This window comes from Natator depressus, chromosome 1 (assembly GCF_965152275.1).
Source record: "Natator depressus isolate rNatDep1 chromosome 1, rNatDep2.hap1, whole genome shotgun sequence".
Taxonomy (NCBI): Eukaryota; Metazoa; Chordata; order Testudines; family Cheloniidae; genus Natator; species Natator depressus.
This window is the reverse complement of record NC_134234.1, coordinates 293485360-293508016: the sequence shown is the minus strand read 5'-3', so window position 1 is coordinate 293508016 and position 22657 is coordinate 293485360. Positions and strand designations below refer to the sequence as shown.

Below are 22657 nucleotides of genomic sequence, written 5' to 3'. Positions count from 1 at the left end.
TATAGACTGTTATCATATCTCCCCCCCCCATTAGTCATCTTCTCTAAGATGAACAGTCCATCTTTTTAATGTCTCCCCAAACAGAAGGTGTTCCATAGCCCTCCTAAGCATTTTTGTTGCCCTTCTCTGTGCCTTTTCCAATATATGCTTTTTAAGACTGGGTGACCAGAATTGCACACAGTATTCAAGGTGTGGGCATACCATGAATTTATATAGAGGCATTATGATATTTTCTGTCTTATCCATCCCTTTCCTAATGGTTCCTAACATTCTGTTAAGTTTTTTTGACTGCTGCCTATTGACTCCAAGATCGCTTACTTGAGTGGTAACAGCATGTATAGTTGGGATTATGTTTTCTAATATGCATTACTTTGCACTTAACATTAAATTTCATCTGCCCTTTTGTCACCTAGTGACATCCCTTTGTAACTCTTCAGTTAGCTTTGGACTCAGCTGTATTGAGTAATTTAGTATCATCTGCAAACTTTGCTTACTGTTTATCTGTCTTTCCAGATCATTTATGAACATTGAACAGCACAGCTCCTTGCAGGACCTTGCTGTTTACCACATTCCATTGTGAAAACTGATAATTTATTCCTACTCTTTGTTTCCTGTCTTTTAATCACTTACTGATCCATGAGAGGAAGGCAAAAGCTTTTTGAAAGTCCAAGTTCACTATATCCACTGGATCACCCTTGTACACACACTTGTTGACATCTTCAGAGAATTCTAGTAGATTAGGCATGATTTCCCTTTACAAAAGTTCTTTACAGTAGTTTCAACAAATGTCCTGTAATTGCCAGTACATTCCTACAGCTATACTCTTAAATATTAAAGTATGGAATTTCTCTTCATAGAGATTCTACGGTAGTTTGAGTCATTTAAGAATTTTACTATATTGAACTATATTTTTCCACATATAATGCCACTTCCCCCACCAGTGTGACCTACTCTGTCATTCCTATGAATTGTGTAGCTCTGTTAGGTTTCTTTTTGTTTCAGTCTGCAAAAGATGTAAACCAAAAATGTTCACTGCTTGGACTCTAGCTGTTTGGTTAAAGTAGCAATGCAATTGCTTGCAGTATGGTAGTCTCAGACTCATGCAGCACAAATGGTTGCCTAGATGGCCACCCCATTGTACTCCTAATCGTCAAATAATTTGCTTAACTCTTTTGAAAATCAATGTTCTTCCATATCCTCAGAAAAGTGCAAGACTGGTTCTAGTTTTCAATATGCCACATTTTTAGGGATATTGTATAAGGAGCACCTGCCCTATTTTATTATTTAATTAAGTTTGGTCAGGTAGTCAAACCCATAGGCATTGGCATTTTATGTATAACGTTTTTTAATTATATTTTTTTGCTAGCAAATTTCAGTATTCACACATTGAATCATAGAACTGGAAGGGACCTTGAGAGGTCATGTAGTCCAGTCCCCTCCACTTGTGGCAGGACTAATTATCTAGACCATTCCTGAGAGGTGTTTGTCTAACCTGCTCTTAAAAAACTCCAATGATGGAGATTCCACAACCTCCCTAGGCAATTTATTCCAGTGCTTAACCACCCTGACAGGAAGTTTTTCCTAATGTCCAACCTAAACCACCCTTGCTGCAATTTAAGCCCATTGCTTGTCGTCTTTCCCTCGGAGGTTAAGAAAAACAATTTTTCTTCCTCTTCCTTGTAACCACCTTTTACATACTTGAAAACTGTTTTGTCCCCTCTCAGTGTTCTCTTTTCCAGACTAAACAAACCCAGTTTTTTCAATCTTCCCTCATAGGTCATGTTTTCTAGACCTTTAATCGTTTTTGTTGCTCTTCTCTAGACTCTCTCCAATCTGTCCACATCCTTCCTGAAATGTGGTGTCCAGAACTGGACACAATACTCCAGTTGAGGCCTAATCAGACTGGAGTAGAGCAGAAGAATTGCTTCCCCTGTCTTGCTTACAACACTCCTGCTAATATATCCCAGAATGGTTTGCTTTTTTTTTTTTTTTTGCAACAGCATTACACTGTTGACTCATATTTATCTTGTGGTCCACTATGATCCCTAGAATCCCTTTCCACAGTAATCCTTGGCAGTCATTTCTCATCTTGTACGTGTGCAACTGATTACTCCACTTCGGAAGGTACACTTTGCATTTGTCCTTATTGCATTTCATCCTATTTACTTCAGACCATTTCTCCAGTTTGTCCAGATCATTTTAAATTTTAATCCTATCCTCCAAAGCCCTAGCAACCCCTCCCAGCTTGGTATCATCCACAAACTTTAGAACTGTACTCTCTATGCCTTTATCTAAATCATTGATGAAGATATTGAACAGAACCGGACCCAGAACTGATCCCTGTGGTACCCCACTCGTTATGCCCTTCCAGCATGACTCTGAACCACTGATAATGACACTCTGGGAACAGTTTTCCAACCATTTTTGCACCCACCTTATAGTAGCTCCATCTAGGTTCCATTTCCCTAGTTTATTTATGAGAAGGTCATGTGGAACAGTATCAAAAGCTTTTCTAAAAATCAAGATATACCACGTCTACCGCTTCCCCCGCATCCAGTTGTTACCATTTAAAGAAAGCTCTCAGGTTGGTTTGACACCATTTGTTTTTGACAAATCCATGCTGTTACTTATCACCTTACTATCTTCTAGATGTTTGCAAACTGATTGCTTAATTATTTGCTCCATTATCTTTTCGGGTACAGAAGTTAAGATGACTGTTCTGTAATTCCCTGGGTTGTCCTGATTTCCCTTTTTATAGATTGTCACTCTATTTGTCCTTTTCCAGTCTTCTGGAATGTCTCCCGTCTTCTATGACTTTTCAAAGATAATCGCTAATGGCTCAGATATCTCCTCAGTCAGCTCCTTGAGTATTCTAGGATGCATTTCATCAGGCCCTGGTGCCTTGAAGACATCTAACTTGTCAAAGTAATTTTTAACTTGTTCTTTCCCTATTTTAGCCTCTTTTAATCCTGTCTCATTTTCACTTGCATTCACTACGTTAGACGTCCATTTAGCACTGACCTTCTTGGTGAAAACTGAAACAAAGTCATTAAGCACCTCTGCCATTTCCACATTTTCTGTTGTTATTCCCCCCACCCCATTGAGTAACGGGCCTACCCTGTCCTTGGTCTTCGTCTTGCTTTTAACGTATTTGTAGAATGTTTTCTTGTTACCCTTTATGTCTCATAACAATAACAAAAACTTCCGCCTGTGGTTAAGGCATGCAACATTGTAAGAGGTATATATGTTTATTATAACTAAATCAAAATTCCTCTTGATATACACGCTAGCTGAAGGGCAGAAATTGAGACTTCCTACATACAGTACATTTAAAATTCACTGATGGAAAGAAGCAGCTGTTTAAAGTTTTGTGCCATTCCTGTTCCATACACAACCCCAACATTAACTGTTCTCTAATGTAGGGCAATAACAAAGGTTATAAAAAAATCATCCACAGAAGTTGCATATTTGTTGTACTAATATATTCCAGGTTTGTGTGGTTTTTTACATTTATACAGTTTACATTTTGCTTGACCCATAAATAAACATTTGTAAGATTACAAGGGCCATAGTTCAGAGAGCATTTACACAGCCCTGCCATGCATACAGAGCTTTTAATATCTAGAAGAGAAAATTAAGCTTTGGCTCACTAAGTAATAAAATTTTGAATGTTTCTAAATGTAAACCTTTGACTAAAATACAAACAATCTTTTCATCCAAAATGCTGCTGTTAAACACCTAATAAATCTAGTTTTGTATTATAATGAACTTTTTGGAATTCAGGGATATAAAAATAATCAGTTTTTAAATCTTAACTGTACAATATGTACATTAATATTTTCACTGTTAAATTATGAATACATTTTAGTCTATGGAATACTACATTATAAATATCAATGTGTTTTCAATTTATAATTGCAGCTAATAATACATTTAAAATCTGGACTAATGAGTTCCAAAAGATACAAATATGGACCTAATCCTTTCAACCCTTTTGCAAGTATTCTTTACGTAAAGTAGTTTGACTAAAAAGAAGTTACTTGCATGTGTAAGGGCTTCCAGTGTTAGGATACCATTCTCCGCCTCCCCCCCCCCCGCTTTTTTTTTTTTTTTTTTAAAGAAAACCATATTCTGTATTAAAATGCCAGTTATAGCTATGTGTATGTCCCACAGTGAAACAATGCCAGTCAAGTTCTAAACCAGCTGAACCTTGATTACCTTAGTTAATGAAAGGGTGCCTGGAATTCTTAATCTTTTAAAGAAGTCTTGGCCATTTACTGCTTCGGTACGATATGATGATGGCTGCAGATATTTGAAATGTCATTTTCTGATTTGCCTCTTTTTACTGGAGGTTGCTTTGGAGGGCTGGCACACACAAATGAAGAATGTGAAAGCTGCAGATCAGGGTTCAAATAAAATAAAAGCTATAGATTAAAACTCCAGTTTGATGTGTAAAAAAAGGCAACCCAGGCCGTGATAGTTCTAATGAAAATGGGAGGTTGCAGGGAAGGAACACACCTCAGAACCCTCCCTTTTCCTTTCTAAAGGTAAAAACAAAGATATTGCGGCTATCCGATTATGTAAAGCAACAGTGAAGGACAAGCATTTTTTTATTTTCAGTTCACTATTATTGCACCCTCTCTCATATGTTTAAACAGGGATGAAAATCCAAAAGAATGTTAATGTCTACACGAAGTCTGTATGAAAGACTGTAAACTGTAGTAAGGAAGTAAAACTACAATATTTTGATAACCACAGCATATATTATGAAAACCTGGCAATATCTGATAATTGGGAGAAATGACATTTCTGAATGTTAGTTTTACACTGTAAACATCAGTAGGGTTATCATTTACAGACTATAGCTACAAAGTTTATATGAATGTGTCTTCACAGCTGTTAGACCTAATGGGTTAAGAAATTATACAGTTTTTGCCTTTGTGTCCTTTTTTCTTCTTTGATTTGGTTGTCCTTTGCCCAAACTGAGAACTGGCCAGTGCAGTGCTTGGACTGGAAAGGTCATCTGTGTAGTATGGATATCTCAGTGATCGTGGCTGTGGAATTGGCTGTCCAAGAAAATATCCTTCCTCTTCAGAATCAGACGACGATGATGAAGTTGAACACCATGAGTCTTCTTCCTCACCATACAGTCCAAAAAATTTATCAACTGCCTGGTTCTGCAGTGCATAATCAGATGTAGCATGGGCATACTGTCCATAGAGTTCTGTGTTTTGAATGTATGCTTGAACCTCATGAGGGCTTTTATTTTGGATAAATTTGACATAATCCTGAGGCGAGTAAAAGTGAAGTCTCTCTTTTGGAGAACATCTTCTTTCTGTAGTTAAATGAAGTGTATTGTCTGACCGAGACTTCCTACTTCTCCTGCGACGATGCTGGTGCCGATTCCCACGTTCTTCAAAATGAAACACACGCCTACGAGTCCTTTCACTCATTGGAGGTTGGCGAATTTCAACACACTCATAATCCCCATTGTCAATAACATCATCTGAAAACTTTACTTGTTGTGGTCTAGACTGGGATTTGGATCTTCTAAGTACAGGCATGTGTGCTGGCTTTTCTTCTGGCAACACCTTTTCTTGACACAACTCTGAACTTAAACTCTTTAAAGACTCTGCACTCCTGTGGAGCATTGAAGAATTTAGAGTTCCCATATTGCTCATTTTCTCACAGTCCTCTGCCTCCAGCTCCTGGAAAGTTTGCAAAGAATAAAAAGATGGTCTTGATTTGCTTTCTCCATCCACTGAGGCCCCTAAGGAGGAAAAAAAAATCGGTTAAGGTAATCTGTGAAGTTGTAATGAAGCGTGTTGACTCAAAGTATTAAACTTCTAATAAAGGTTTATGGACTAAACATGGCTTATCACTGATTCTTTGTGACTTTGCCTTAAAGGTGAACTTTAAAGTAAAAAAAAAATGTTCTTGTGCCATTTGTTTGTTTGAGATGTATAAAAGCAGCCTGAAAAGTCTATTTTTTATATATATATATATATATACATATATATATACACACACACACACACACACACACACACACACACACACACACACTAACAATTCAGGTCTTAACTATGGTTAGTAGAAAACTAGTGACATTAGGATATCAAGAGTGAAAGGAATTTTTAATTAGGCTGTTCAAAACATCTATTGAGCTCCAATGCCTAGAAAATACTTTAAAAAAAAAAAAAAGTCTGTTAAAAGATTCAACATCCCACACCACCTGCTCAGGGTTGACAATACACATTCCATGTTTCCAGGAATTCCTCCAACAAAGTCAGGGAATACCAAATGTAACAATCTGGATATTTCTCAGGTAAAACAGGGTGCGAGGAGGGGGCAGAATGGCCTTGTGTTTACAGTGTAAAACTAACATTCAGAAATGTCATTTTTTTTTAAAAGGCCACCATCCATCCATTCTAAATACATATAAAAGTAAAACATGAAATAAATCCAATTTAAAAATATTATTTGCAGTTAACCTTTAATATATCATTATAGACTGAAAAGTGTTTAGTTTTTTTTAATTTTTCTTTAGTGTATGAATTTGTTAAATATTGATACAAAAATTATTTGAATTGGCAGGTTGTGTACCTACTAAGTAGAGAGTGCAAAACAGTTCCTCCAGCAAAAGTTGATGAAAGCTCTAACACCTCAAGTGGTATGGGTTTCTGTGTTTCTCTTGTAAATAAAGGAGGAAATAGAATAGCTAGATTCTGCCCTTAGATACCTATGTGGCACTCTTTCTTCAGAGGAGGTTGGAAGTGTGTACTTCAATTAAAAAAAAAGATAGTTAAGGGTCAAATTCTTCCCTGAAGTCTTCACATACATTATTACTAATTTGGGATTTAAAAAAAAAATTCTTTCTAAGAAATTGCTTACTTTTCCCTATAATCAATTACCTGTGATGTTAGACAAAGCCAAGGAATCCATTGAATCTCGAACACTTTGCTCTTGTTGTTTCAGATCTGACAGACATTCCAATGAACCTTCATACCATTGTGTTTGGTCATGTTTGTATCCAGAAGCCACATGTTCCATATCTAACTCTTGGATTTTTCTACTGCTGGCAGGGCCTGGATGGCTGCCATATGCAGAATCACCTAAACCATCTTGTGACTGGGCCCAATACATGTCTGCCTGATATTTTTTACTTGCCAGGCTTTGATTGTTTTTTTTCAAATCCGACTTGCTTTTAATAATATTATCAGAAATCCAGTGTTCATTTGATGTAACATCTACTTCAGTGGGCTGCTGAAAGAGGCCTTTATCACCAAATTTTAGGAGGAGTTGAGTCATATAGTCTTCATGCTCAGCCCACTCTTCAGGGTCTTCGGGCATTTCCTGCTCTACTCTTCCCTTCCAAAAATCTTCATTCGCAAAGCTTGCTCCTTGCCTTGAAAGGCTTAAGTCATCCATCTTGCGAGAAAGAGTATCATCAGCATTGCTAGAAAGCCCAGGGAATTTGTAATTCAGTGCTGGTGACAGTAGGAGAGACTGTCTGCACTGGTCAGCTGACCGGCTGCTTTTTCCCATACGAACACTTCTTCTGGAGTCTCTTGATCGTGCAGACTGAAATGCAGAATCAGATGAGTCAGAGGCATGAACGTCTTCTCCCAAACTACAAGTTTTTGAACAGTAAATCTGTCCTTGCTTGGGAAGAAAAGGACAACCCAGCAGAGAGGCTTTGCACTGAGCACAAGAAAAGCAAGTCTCCGTAGCATGCCAGTGCTGTCCATCATAGGTCATCTGAGCATGGTCAACACCTAGTAAAGAGTCAGAGAGGGACTGTTTAGTTTATGGCTAAAATAGTTAAAAGTTACACACGCAAAACCTGAAGCTTTTTTGGCTTGTGAATTATCGTGTTTATTCAATAAAATACTCACCACCTTTGTAAAATGTTAATACTTAAGAAGGATATATTTACCTATGTGTTCCCCACAGGTCTCACAGTACTCAGCATAAAGAGATTCAAAACACCCACAGCAGAATGGACGCCCATCCTTCATAATGTATCTCTGTCCACCAAGGATAGTTTCACATTCAAGGCAACAAAAATGCTTCATATGCCAATGGCGACCCTCAGCTTCTGTGCACTCATCAGCAAAGATGATCTTAAAAAATAAAAGTAAATTTGTCGACAACCATTAATAATGCTTGTTAGATTCACGAAAACTGCACGTGAAAAAGGAACTTATTCCCTTGGTACAGTTAACAGACCACCAATTACATTTAAAGAACTACATATTAATTCAGCAGTACTGTGAATCTGAAGTATTAACTGATCAGTTTCAATAGTTAAAAATACAAGATTACCTGTAGCAGCATAGCTAATACAGAAGGCTGTCACATTTGCTAAGTAAAATGGATATACATTTTTAAAAAGTAGGTCAGTTGTCATAAAAGTAACTAAAATTAGAGCATAAGACAGATGTTTCCAAGTATCTGAGGTATGACTAATAAGGTCAGCAATAAGAAAACCATTATTCTGGAATGTGTAAAAGTTTTTCTTGTAACTCAGTCTTTAGGTTTCAATTCTAATCTCAGATACACAGATGTGTATCTTGTAAAAGCAGCTACATCACACTTGTCCAGTATCTGATTTTACAAGATATGTTTGGAGAATGGAGAAGTTGTTCACATCTACATATGTGATACTAGGGTACAGTCTTTGTTGCCAAAGGGGACATATTAGTATTCAAAAGTTGTTTGTTTAATTGAGCAAGTGACATGACAATTTTATCCTATTAATGGTGGGTTCTGTGGCAGCATGGGTTTAGTAGAAAAGTGTTGTTTACCTCATCACATGCTGAGCAACGGGGTTTGAGAAGTTCAGCGTGGTGTCTACCACAGTGAATTTTTCCATCTTGGTAGAAGTAGATTAGGTCAACAAGAAGCTCATTACATGTAGAGCACACAAAACATGATGGATGCCAGCACACTCCAGGTCCAGCTCTTGAAGCAAACACTGCAATTTCACCTCCATTTACCTTTGTACCACACTAGAAACAACCAAAAAAAGTTAATACGCTTCCATTGCAGGAATACCAGCCTTTATTGTTACTTTAGTTAAACCAAAACACCAAGCCCAATACAGTGTTAAAGTTCTCATTCCATTGTATATAGCAAAAGGGGCAATTCTAATAATTCTGGATTGTACACAATTCTGATGCAGAACTAAATTTTACTCATATGCACTTACTTGGTGTTTTTAAAACACTTTAATCTTCTGTGTATTAAATAGGTATGGATTTAGTACAACAGCCAGCTGGCTACAATTTGACTTATTGCCTACTCTGAAAATTGTTTGGTATATCCACACCAAAGAATTAAATCTAACTTTTTAAAAAATAAACCATTATCTTCTCTCTTCCTATGTGGAATTTTATCAGTATTACTGAGTACAAATGCAGACAGACAAGAGCCTATATGTAGCATCAACAAACATGTAAGGTCTACAGTGCTGGTGCAGCTAGTTTCATTGCCACAAGGTTACCTGTTCACAAACTGCATGCATTACTGCTCTTGAGAGCAGTTTAATAGTTCCTCGTCCCAATGCCTCCTTCTTACGCTGAGCGCTAAACATCTGTAGTTCCTTCTTCTCTTCTTCACTTAAAGATTGACAATATCTCACCTTCAGCAGAAGAGACAGTACATGCTTTAGATACCAAACTACTGGTTATTCTCGGTAGTAACTAAAATATATGTTATAAAATATCAACATCCCGGTTCAATTCCTTCCTAAGATTTCCCACATGCTTTATATTTCCTACAATATATATTGTAACTCCTCCACATGTTACAACACCAGATACGTGAAAAGAAAGTTTATGTGAATTCTTTGTAAAAGTATTATAAGCAAATCAATAGTGTGCTAAACTATTGCTATCTAAAAATAGAATTGCTGCCAAATGAAATTTGTTAATGTGTTTGGATGTATGGTTTTTGGATTTACAGACCATAACCAAACAATGTATATTGCAGTATACACAAGAACTTAAGCACTGACTCCTTTTTACAAAAGTGTTTGTTACTTCCACTTCTATCCTACAATACACAGAATCACATCTAAGCTTCAAACCTTTTACTGCCACAAAGCATCCTTTCTATTACAATGAAATCTCAGAAATGTGTAGGTTCCTGGTAATTGGTGGGTGGTTGCAAACACTATAAAACCAACTTGTGTTCAGTTTATTGCACTTGACTGCCCACCTTCTTAACAAGAAAAAGCAATGACCTCCTAGCCAGCTGTTATCTGAATACAACTGAAATGGACAGCTAAACAATGGATTTGACAATGTACACACTATGCTATCTTTATGGGTTAGACGGCATTGCATGTGACATTTTAGACTTGTAATATGTCCACAGAAGATAATTCTTCCTTCTTAAAAAAGCAGCATATAGTTAATGGATACATGGCCACATAGTTACCTCATTATCATGGGGTGGCAACTGGTACAGAAGCTGTTTAATTCTATGTTTTTCTCCAGGGCTGTTAATGTAAGGGACTTTCTCCTCCGGCAAACAGGCAAAGTATAGCTGTACCTGAATAGGAGGTATTAAGAATTAAGACCAGAGGGGTACACATGACCCAAACATTGTAAATGTCCTTCAACCAGTGCCTTATCTTAAGTCTCATTTACAAAGGAACTAAGATATGCTACATTAGATCTGTGACAGCATTTGCATTCCTCTAGGTAAGATGAGGACCAGATGAGCTAACGCAGCAGACCTGGATTGTCTCCGCTACAACTAGTGCCCAGCTGCTGAATTGCTTTTCTGGAATGCAATTTGCAGTGACAATTACGGGTATCATAAATTATGCACATTTAATGCTATCATTATTTCCACCCCCTTTAGGGTTGGTCAGCAAGCCTGTTGAAATTCCAAATTTCCCTCTGCAATTTACCACACAATGTGTGAAGCTGTACTAAAAACAACTACTACATAAACCAATTGAATTTGCTCTGTGCATTTTACACATTGCTGAGACAAAAGCTGTTTTGTAATCTCCTGCTGATCAGGTTCTTCACAAGCATCAGCTTTCATTGCTACCATGTGAGCTTTTGGTAAGAAGCTAAAATAATCTCTCTATTGGGAGGAAGAGGTTGGATCCAGCCACATTTCAACCAGATGCAAGTTCACTTTGAAATTTTCCTAGGGTTTTTGCGTTTGACCAGGAAAGCAAAGCACACTATGCCTTCTTGAAAGTCTTCTCAGGCTTGTCTTTATTTCATCTTATCAGAAGAAACTTAGGACAGGAAAACTGTAAAGAATGCTATGACAAAGCCCAATGGCAAAAAATATTTTTGTGGAGCAGCTACAGATTTATTATTTTTCCTGTGCAGTTTCCAGCTTGTCACAAGGCCTGAGGCTGTAAATAAGAGCTGATTGTTGCAGACAATCTGTTGTTACCTGCTATCTGTATTTAAATGATGATTTGGTCAATCGCTTACTAGGTATTTTAGTTAAGACAAATGAAAAAAGAATCACTACTTCCTCAATCAAGTTAAGTGGAAAAAGTAGTACAAATCACTGTTAAGGTTTTGACACAGAACTGAACATCAATGAGTTTCAATTAAGTCTACTTTTAAGTCCACTAACCAACAGAGTTTATTTACAAAGAACAAAGCAGAACATGCAGTAAGAAGGAAACTTCTAGTGTTAGTTTGCCCTATGCCCATGTTTCTAATAATACTAATCAAAATGCCACTGATGTTGTCATCTGTGTGAAAATATCTTTAAGCCGATGGTACCTAGAATGAGTGATTTCTGCTGCATTTCCCTTAAGAGTTTAAAGTAGCTGTTAGCTAGTTGTTCCCCCTTCCCCATGTCCCTCAAGGTTGTTTAACTCTAGTGTATGATAAAAGGATCTTCCTTAAAGATGGTGCATCATATATGGCTCTTGTTGGCTTGTTATTCTTAATTTAATCATGAAGAGAAAGTCTCTGGAAAACAAAAAGTAGATCTTTTGCTCCTGCATACATCAGCAGGCCACCTGAACTAGAGATGCTCAGCTCCCTTGACATGTTACACATAGTCTCCTTACCCATGTATACAGGAGTAACAGAACTCAGTGCTGGTCAAACACCTTATGAATCATCTATACCAAATCCTGAAGTACTGTTGCTGGATCTTTTTTAACTAGAATTTTATTTAAGAACCTATTTTTGAACATTTGATCAATGTAGCAACTTGCTCCCTTAGCAAGTAGTGTCACTGTCCTATTTCCATTACCATTATTATACTTAGAAAGGTTTCATTTTCAGTTTTAGGCAGTTTAGTTGAGGAAAAACAACCGTGCAAAACAAAAAATGGAACAGTCCTAAACTCTTCTCCCCTCCAACAGTAAAAGTTAACCCCAGACAGCATGCAAGAGGAAAATCACTGCATGAATAAGTGGCAATATGTTCAGTTAAACAATTTTAAAGCAGTGCCAGAAATAGTTTTGTTTAAATACATCCTATTTAAAGAAACATCCCATTTCACACACACATGTCAAATGTTTACTTATTTAGAAAAATAAAGAATTGGAAAGTATATTATTTCTATTATAAAGTGTCCAGTGATGATTTTCTTTTAATATAACCTCCCCAATAACCAAAGCTGTTTAACCTCTCTCTCCATTAAAATAGGTCATTAGGGAAAAAAAAAAATCTGCTAAAGCACACTTAATTTACGTCTTATTAGGAAGCGAAACAACAAGTCTTTTATCAGTGGCAACACGTGATATTTAGTAAGAAATTATGGCTATTTTGATTAACTTTAAAAATAAGAGTCTCAGTTCCTACCTGTTCTGGTCTAAGACCTGGCGGGACCCAGGTATATTCTTCCAAGGCACAGCCAGAGTCGTCATCGGATGTTGAGCTTCGTTGACACCCAAAGGTAAGACTGTTAACTTTTGGCTCCATCTCCAAAGGCATAGTGTAGCGTACAGTGTCAGCTATTCAGTTGCAGTTCATCAAGAAACTGTTCTGAAATGAGATTACAAAAGAGTTAACAAAACAGGAAAAGCCTCATGGAAGTGATCTTGGGGTGGAGGTAGAAGGGCATCAACCAAGTTAAATATTTGAAATACTACTGTGGTAAAGTGACTGCTATAAAATACATCATGAAGGGTAGATGCTTTTATTGATACGTCACTAGGAGTTTCGATTATATGCATAGCATGAAATACTGATCTTTAGTAAAATTAATTAGTGTCTTGGCAGGACAATCATCCTGACCACCTGGGATTAAGAAGACATTTCCTCCAACAGTATAGCATTGCACGATTAAACTGCATTTACATTCAGAATTTCAGGCAGCTCTCTTATCATTAAGAAAAGGAGTACTTGTGGCACCTTAGAGACTAACCAATTTATCTGAGCATAAGCTGTAGCTCACGAAAGCTTATGCTCAAATAAATTGGTTAGTCTAAGGTGCCACAAGTACTCCTTTTCTTCTTGCGAATACAGACTAACACGGCTGTTACTCTGAAACCTCTCTTATCATTGGCATAAGTGCTGATGCAACTCCACTGATGCTAGATCATCCATAGAAAATTTTATCAGCATGGTATGTAACCCCTCTCAAATCAGGTCTAAACATCACAGCAGTATAATACCTGTGGCTGGACACATTGCCAGTCCCACTATTGCCAATATCAATGAAGTTGTACCAGTGCTAGATCAGTGGTGGAAGAAAGACTTAAATTTCTCAAGGTAGACAATGCCTTAGGTACAGTATGTCAGTTTTCCTCCTTCAAATGTTCAACGTAAATGGCAGTAGACAACATTTAATCACTATGTATCTTTTTTTAAGATACACATTTACCTTAAGCCATTGTTGAGCTAGTCCATACCTTCCTACCCTCACAAAAAAAGATGAAACTGACTATTCCATTTTGCTATTGCTACAATACTAAAAGCTTCCAAAACAAAAATCATGAATAATGAAGTTTACACATGCCTTGAGAATTTATCCACTAATTTTAGCCCACTGCTAGTTAGAATAATAAAGTTATAAACCCTGAAAAAAAAACATTGAGATGCTAACAGACTATTATTATAGTGCACAGCAGCACTGTAATAAAGATTGCTTACATCATAACTCATTATTCTAAGTACAACAGTAGATCTCCTATCCAAGCCACTGTAAGAACTGCATATTTTCACAAAGCATGTTGGATGTTAAATAAATCCCTAAAATTTTATTTCAGTTTTTGTTGAAGTGGTAAACTTAGTAAACCTGAATAAATTAAAACTAAAATTAAGTTTATCAGTGCATATTATAAAGAAAGGTAAGTGTTTACATGAAGGAAAACCTCTACATTTGCTATTTTGTGCAGTATTTTAAACCGCATGCATGCCAGAAGGCAGAGATTAGCACAACCAACCAATAAATTTGACTTTACTTCACCCTTAACAAAAGTAAAGATGACCTCATTTCCTCTTCTACTGTTCAGAGTTTGTGACCTTCCAAACAAGTCATCATTTTAAAACAGGTGCAGATCATTCATGTCTTCAATGTAAAAAAACTTTATGAACATCAGTGCATTCATTCCATCCTCAATTACTAGGAAGGGTTAATGAAAGTCAGAAGCAATTTAGTGTGGATATTATATTGTCTTGAATATTACTGTTGCTAAAAGAAGTGATCATCTATTCAATAAGTAATTTATAAATATGATCAGTAGGTAGGTCTCTTAAAGTTCACTTTGGATATCTAGAATACATAGATAAACATCTTATCTATAAACTAATTTCCTTTGAAAGCAGATACAGAGGAGATAATTTGTCGATACAAAGGAAATTCCTTTCTCATCATGTTAGTGGAAATAAAATCATCCAGTACAACAAGAGCAATAATCTCATTTTAGATCCAAGGCTATGTCAATACTACAAATTACTTCAGTATAATTTATGTCACTCGGGGGTGTGAATAATCCACACCCCTGAGGGACATAGGTTATACTGACCTAAGCACTGGTGTAGATGGTGCTATGTTGGTGGGAGAGCTTCTCTTGCCAACATAGCTACCACCTCTTGCAGAGGCAGAATTTATTAAGCTGACAGTCCTGTCGTCTTAGAGCAGTGATTCTCAAACTTTTGTACTGGTGACCCCTTTCACACAGCAAGTCTCTGACTGCGACCCCCCCCCCCTTATAAATTAAAACCACTTTTTAATATATTTAACACCATTATAAATACTGAAGGCAAAGCGGGGTTTGAGGTGGAGGCTGACAGCTTGTGACCCCACACATAATAACCTCACGACCCCAAGGGGTCCTGACCCCCAGTTTGAGAACCCCTATGTTAGAGTATCTTCACCAGAAGCATTACAACAGTTCAGCTGCGCCACTGTAAATCATGTAGTGTAGACATAGCCAAGATCTCTTCCTATTCCCATATAGCAACAGGCAAGAGGGAGTAGGATAAAGCTGGGAGCTCAATGTTCTGGTAGCTACTAAAAGATGCTATTGTTAGTTATGGTTGTAGGACTGTGATGCGTATCTTGACCCCTACCACAATTATAGGTGTGTCCAAATAATTCTCAGCTGTGAGATCAATGTATCATGTTTATGAGTCACACTTAAAGTCCAAGTCATTTTGGAAGGTGATCCAAGTACTAGATATACACTACTTTAGAATATTCTTCTGTAGAATTAATGAAATTAAATGAGGTGTTTATTTGAAATGACATAGATCATATTTTTAAAGTGTCACTAACTACTTGAAGTCTCACCTAAAATTTTCTACTTCTCACTTGTTACTCTATTATGTACATTAATGTGTTTGTCAAACTGTCACCTTTCAAAACTTAATTCTGCTTAGTGACCCCATAAATAAAGGAGTCTACCTTAAAAAAAAAAAAAAAAAGTTTAATTAAGCAGTTAATGTTGGACTCCATCATGGAATAGCAAGCCTAAAGTAAGTTTCATATGAAAGGAGTAACTACATCAGCAAGTATACTGAAGAGTTCAGACAGTATCTTTGGTCTAGCCTTCACACTCTTAAGCCAGAACAATAATTGGATATATTCAGCTTTGTAACTAATCCTGTTGATTCAGAAATATAACAGGGAAGATGAGTAGCTGCTCAAAATATTAGTGGCTCTCATACAATGATCAGATATACAGATATATGTACATATCTACTCTACCATGTAGATTTTCTTAGACTGGTTGTCAGTTTTCTAAAGGGTGAAATGATTGCTTTGTGCCGCAGATGAGATCTGCCTAATGCTCATCAATGATTCCTCTAGAAGGCCACTCCAAATAACCCTGTAGGACATTTTATGTCTTCTACTGTCAGTATGGAAAATCGTCTCTGTTTGGAAAGATATACAAGCTGTAAGTCAGTCGGTCATGGTTTTGTACTTTGCATTGTTTCTTAATAAAAATCAATGTTTAAAAAAAAATCACAAAATAAATTCAGAAAATCCTTAACATCCTCTTGTTTTATGCTATCCTCACAGGTCATCTTGGAAAATAAATTAAGCCCGGAGAAAGAATGCCAGACCACCAGAGAGAGAAATCACATTTGAAGTGTGACTGATGATGGCATAAAGATTTTTTTATTTTTTCAATTAACAAAAAATCTTATGCCTTCATCGCAGCAAAGAAAGTTTTCTTCTTTTTAACCATCAAGTCATAGTCAACAGAACTGTTCCTGGTGGTGAATCAGGGCTGCCTACCACCTCCTACTCTGTGGACAAAAAATGTCAACCATATTCAGAATGGACTAGCTAATTCCATGAAGGAGAGAGTGTCATAAGCAAGACTAGTATGAATCAAACCTAACTACAGTACTGGGTTGTTCCAATAACCTGTGTAAATATCCAATATTTAGGTATGGAATAATTTTAAAATTCAAGTGTTACATTATTTACAGCTTAGTCAAGAATGGACAGTAACACCTGAGCAAAGAAACAGTCTTTCACTTTACTAAAGGAGACTTTGATTTGTAGTGAGAGGTTTTAGTAGTCTGAGCAGAATACCAGAAGTTTAAATTTGGTAGTGAAGATAGTCATGTTAAAATATGAATTCACAATCCCATTACTTGTGGTCAGCACTGTTTCACACAACTGGCCACTGTAGACAAGGACGAGGTTGTGCTCAGCACTGTCAGTAATAAGAAACCCTGGTCCCAGTACCATATACCCATGACTTCCTGAATGATACTGAACTGATCATGTACTAGTTGTTTAAACTCAATTTTGAACTATTAATCTGGGAAAGTCAAGACCACATTGATACCCTGTGGCCTCAGAAAAAGTCAACCTCTCTTGCTTAGTTGTTCCATCTGCAAAATACAGAAGATAAACTCACTCATTTCACAAGGTTATGTGGACTAGTTAATTTTACAAAGCCCTTTGCAGATAGCATTATAAGTGTCAAGTGCTATTTCTATGTAGGTAACTGCTGTCCTTGATAACGTTAAGATTTACAAAGTGCACCAATAATGCCAGAGTTATATAATTCCAAAAAGAGGACAAGACTTTAGGGGGGAGGAAAGTAGCAGAGCCTCGTTTCCTTTCAGACCAAACTACTTGGGGAACAGCTCCAGTTCTACTCATTTTTCTGTGCATTGGAATTTTTAAAAAAACCTAATACATTCACTTCAAAGCTTACACCCTCTACCTCCAGTTCCTTTATGGGTAAGAAGTAGGTTGAAACAGCTCTTGGGAGAGAGTGAAGGAAAGAGAGGTTCTTCCCTTAGCTAGTAAATTGAAATTGAAAAACTAAAAGAAAAGGGCAGGGTTGCTATCAATAAGTTGGTTTTAGGAAGGGCAAGGAAGAAGCACCACAAACCTCACATGCCCACATAGATATAAATTCCCATTTAAACCTACATTCATTGGAAGGTTGAGATAATTAACATGGAAGAGATGCATTCCAGATACCAAAAACATTATTCATAAATTGAACCAGATTGTGACCATTATGTTTCTGAATGTTTGATGTTAAACTGAAGTATCTGAAAACTAAAAATACAATCAGTACTTGTAGAACTATTTTAGCTATTATTTGTTTATAAATTATTTTCCCAACCCTCCTAAGAGTCCGTAAATTGGTTTGCAAATTAAAACTGCAACAGATTAGAGCTAAAACATTTTTGCAGTTGTACTCATTCTTCAAAGTAACAGGCTTCAAAATGGTTACATATCTTAAGATGAGCTTGTTGAAACTTTGAGAAAGGATACCACATGACATCTACAGAATAAAGCAAGTTTGTTTTTAAGATTTACAAGCACTCCCTCACTAATAAAGCTTCACAATCTACAAAGAGAAAAATCTTTCACTAGTGGCTTCATAATTATTAGCCATGTAAAAGAAAAATGTGATTAAAAAAGTTAGATAGATATACAATAGTGAAACCTATTGTCATCTACGGTCACTTAATAATAGGAAGAGTTCTTAGGAGTGAAGAGTCCATATCCCTAATTATAAATCCATTGTTACATAAAATATTAAAATTCACATCCTAGAGAAAGGATATTAGAGAATCGTTAAATCCAAGTGTGAAACTAATCCTTATGTTAGGATTTCCAGCTCACTGAATAAGTTCTGTGGTCACCGCTGATCAGATAGAAGAGGTCATGATTTGTGAGCCCAGTAAGACACATATTTCCTTTCCCAACCCCTGCTGTTTAACTCTGTCCTGCAGGGCAAATTGTTTAACAACTTTTTTGTTAAACTGCTTGTTAACAAGGCTATAGGGAACACAAGATGCATATCACATGCATCCATTCACAATATACTGCAATTGCAGCCCGAAGGGTTAAGACTAGGCGTTAAATAAGCAGGTGAATGGGATTACATACTGTACTTTATGCATCCGATGAAGTGAGCTGTAGCTCACGAAAACTTATGCTCAAATAAATTGGTTAGTCTCTAAGGTGCCACTAGTACTCCTTTTCTTTCTACCTCATATGATAATTCACCCTAAAGAGGAGCAGAGTCTGTAGTAGAAATACAACCAAAAAACATTCCAATAACGGTATAAGCATTACCAGAAAAACCCACTTTACTGCTGCAACTAGAATAATTTGTTTTCCTGCTTCCCCATTAAAAATAACTTAATTTTTGAAATCTAGCAAAACGTTTGATACCAGATTTGGCACCCAGTAAAAGAAATTTGGACCCAGTTCCAAATATTACAACTTAAGTGTTAGGCGTTATCAGGACTTAGCCACAGCTGCTTCAGAGGTTTAACATATTTACATATACAGAATATCTAGTGAACTATCAAAGAAACAGTACCGTACTTTATTAAAGATATACAGCAAAATTCAAAGACTGCTACAGTGTATTTATTGCTAACTATATATTGATTGGCCTTAGAGTAAATCAAGCTGATGTGTTTTCTACATTTTCTAAATAATGCCTAATCTAAGTATGTACACCAACCAACAGCAGAGTTGAGTAATTCCCACACACACATACTGACACACATGCCAAAATAAAGAATTTTTCACACTGGAAATTTGGCATTACTTTCTTTCATGATTTCAGACTGTTTTATTTTCATGAATAATGCCTTCTGAAATTGCAAAGACAGACTGCTTAAATTTAACAAAAGGAGGAAACACTATAAAGCATTGTCCTTGCCAAAATGTCTGATTTGGGTTATTTTATTTGGCTCCATATAAAAACAAACTGCATGCTGTGGTTATACAAGAATCAATAGTTTAGGAAGCACTGTTCTAATAAGATCTTTATTTTCCATAATGGGGTACACAGATTTTAAAAGAGAGAAAAAGAAATCTAGCCCTTTACAGTCTCCTATTGATTTTTTTTAAAATTTCTATTTTAAACGACTGTAGGAAACAGCAGTCAGACTTTACTCCAATGTACACATATACTCAGGTTTCACCCCATCACCTGTTGGCTCCTGAACAACACTGTTCTTTGTTAAAGCTTACAGCACTCACTGGAAACAAGTTTCCAGAGAAAATACTTCAAGAAAGTGTTCAAGAAGTCACAAGTTGTAAAAACAAAATTCCACACATAGCCCAGTTTATTCTGACACAGATTAATGAGGAAAATTTAAATATACATACATGCACATTTTTAAAAGGTCATCTTATCTGTCAAGTGTTCTGAAGAAGAAATCAGCTGAAGAAGAATTCTGAAGAACTGACATTGATTGTTCCTTCACATTATCATGTTTTTTAAAAACGATAAAAGGGGATTAACAATTGCAAGCTAAAACCATGAGTGTACTTCCATTTCATGGCAACAAGCATGTATAGCAAAAAGAGGCAAGACCCCTCTCAATACTCAACTCTAAATACCAGACACACTGCCAAAAGAAATCCTCTCTTAAACCTATTATTTCAAGGCCAAGTCATTGTGGAGACTAGTTTAAAACGATCATTTTAATCTTAGAGAGACCACCTGCATTTCAGGCAGGCCTTGTGTCCCAGGGCCAGCTGACAACAAAAGTGCACATGTAACAACTCACCAGTGGGAGGTTTGTTGAGTGAATAGGATCAAATGTGATGCCATCTCGTATGTCAAGTAGCACAGGAGACGTCTGTGAACAGTTGGAGCAAACGCAGCTCAAACAGACCTGGCTTTCTTAGCTCACAGCAGCAGTAATAAGGTATCAACATCCAATTAACCTCCCTTGCAGCCAAGCCCTAACGGTTAAGTGGCTACAAGAAGCGGCACGTTACCTCTTTTAAAAGGGGAGCCCTGGCGCAAGCTGCAGCGGGAGGCGAAGCTCCCCAGCTCCGACCCCTGCAGACTCGGCGCTCGCTGCTTCCCCTGGCCACTTGCAATTGCTATTTTAAACTAAGTCCCCTTCCGCCACTCCCACCCTCCACTGCTTCAAACGCCAAGAAACAGGACACAGTAGCCGGCAGATCGCAAACGGCAGCCGCGACGGCCCAGGCTGGGGCCGCCAGCTCCCGTGCCCGCCGGCCAGGGCAGAGCGAGCGCCCAGCCCCAGCGGGCCGGGGAGCGAGCTGCTCGGGACTGCAGCCCAAGGACGGGCGCTGGGGTCGCGGCTCCCAGCCGGGCTTGTGAGCCAGAAGCGGGCTCTTGGGGGCTCCCGCGCCGCCGGGCCCTGGGGAGACGGAGCGCGGTGCCCGGCTGTCCCCGGGATGAGCGGCTCCCTTGCCCCATCGCGGGGCGATGGAAACGGGGGGTCCCTCGGGAGAATCGCCCCCGCCCCAGGGGCTGCGCGTCCCGCGGCTGCCAGAGCATCCCCGCAGCCGGGCGGAGAAGCCGCCGCGCCGACCTGCAGGCTCCTTACCTTCGGCTCCCAGCCGGCGGGCGGCCCCGGGCTCTGCGGGCAGGGGCAATGGCCAGTGCAGGCGGGACAGCGGCCCCCCGCCCCGCGCTGCTGCTTTCCCCACCTCAGCAGGCCTGCAGTGCCCGGCAGCGCCGCCCGCACACTACCTGCGCCTCCCTCCGCCTGAGGCGACACGGGCGGCCGGGCGGGCACCCCCTCCCCTCCCGCCAGGTTGCAGAGACAAGACAGAGCAGCCTCCAGAGCACGAGCCCTGACCCTCCCCAAATGCGTTGGTAGTTCTTAAACACAGCCCTCAGTCAGCATCCCCGCAGCCTCCCCCCAGCTCCCTGGAGCCCCCAGCCAGCTTCCTCAGAGCCCCCCGAGTCAGCCTCCTCCCAGCTCCCTGGAGCCCCCAGCCTCCTCCTCAGGCAGCTTCCTCAGAGCCCCCACTCCCCCCCACACACCCCCTCAGGCAGCCACACAGCCCAGTCTCCCCCAACACACAGAGCCCCCCAGCCTCCTCAAAGACCCCCGGCTTCCTTACAGTCCACCAGCCCGCTCTGCCCAACACACACACACACACACACACACAGCCCCTAACCGCCCGCCTCCCCAACACACCCACCTGAAGAAGCTCCTTACTCCTCCCGAAGGCTGTTTACAACATCCTCCAACATAAACACTAGCTCCCGCCAGCAGTCCCCCTAGACCGCATACCCCCTCCCCGCACACAGAGATGTTCTCATTAACCCCCCACTTCAGTGGTGCCCAGCGCATCGGGAGGAGGAACCAGCCCTTACCAATACAGCATCAAGCCTACAGCTGTTGGAGGAGGCAGAAGGCACCAGAACAAGGGCCTCTTCTTTTTTTGGCAGACAGTGCTCAGAATCATCCTTCCCTTTCATTCCTACCGCTGGCTAAGAAGATGCACGGTCATGTAATATTTCGGGAAGGAACCTGTACAAGGCAAAAAGGTTCCCTCAGACAAATATCTACTCCAGGGACTGAATATTTTTAGAAGTAATAAAAGCTTAAGTCACACTACTGAGTACATACATTATTCCCCCCCCCCACCCCCCAGTTTGCTTCCCTAATGCTATTTGTGCTTGTAATAGATCTCCCACCACACCCCCCATTGTGTGGAAAGCCTTCCTGCCTATACATCAGAGTGTACTAAGATCTGACCTCTGTTCAGTCTATAATTCCTCCAACATTAATCGTTAGACTGTCCACTTCCAGGAACTGTCAGTCATCTGTGATCCTATATAAACTACAAGTTACTACAAACTACAAGTGTTACTTGAGAAATCCCTTATCTTCCATTTCATGAGCTCCAGGGAGCCCAATCAGTTCTACAAGCACTGATGCAAACATTTTAAAACGCCTGTGTAAACTTCCCTTTTCGTTCCAGCACACCA

At 38.8% G+C, this 22657-nt stretch overlaps 1 protein-coding gene across 3 annotated transcripts in view; it reads right to left on the bottom strand.

The window, feature by feature from the left end:
- Positions 1 to 4454: 4454 nt before the first annotated feature.
- The window catches only part of PRICKLE1 (prickle planar cell polarity protein 1), a 106913-nt gene continuing 88710 nt past the window's right edge, over positions 4455 to 22657 (bottom strand). The window contains exons 2-9 of one of the 3 annotated variants that reach the window (XM_074942185.1): positions 22040 to 22196; positions 12807 to 12989; positions 10447 to 10560; positions 9509 to 9646; positions 8811 to 9014; positions 7940 to 8126; positions 6915 to 7778; positions 4455 to 5770 (exon numbers count right to left, since the gene is read on the bottom strand). In XM_074942185.1, coding sequence (XP_074798286.1) covers positions 4914 to 5770; positions 6915 to 7778; positions 7940 to 8126; positions 8811 to 9014; positions 9509 to 9646; positions 10447 to 10560; positions 12807 to 12938 — 2496 coding nt within the window. In that variant the 5' untranslated portion in view covers positions 12939 to 12989; positions 22040 to 22196 and the 3' untranslated portion in view covers positions 4455 to 4913. Of the gene's footprint in view, positions 5771 to 6914; positions 7779 to 7939; positions 8127 to 8810; positions 9015 to 9508; positions 9647 to 10446; positions 10561 to 12806; positions 12990 to 20465; positions 20541 to 22039; positions 22197 to 22657 lie in introns of those variants that run through there. The other 2 variants (XM_074942184.1, XM_074942182.1) reach the window with 2 other exon arrangements.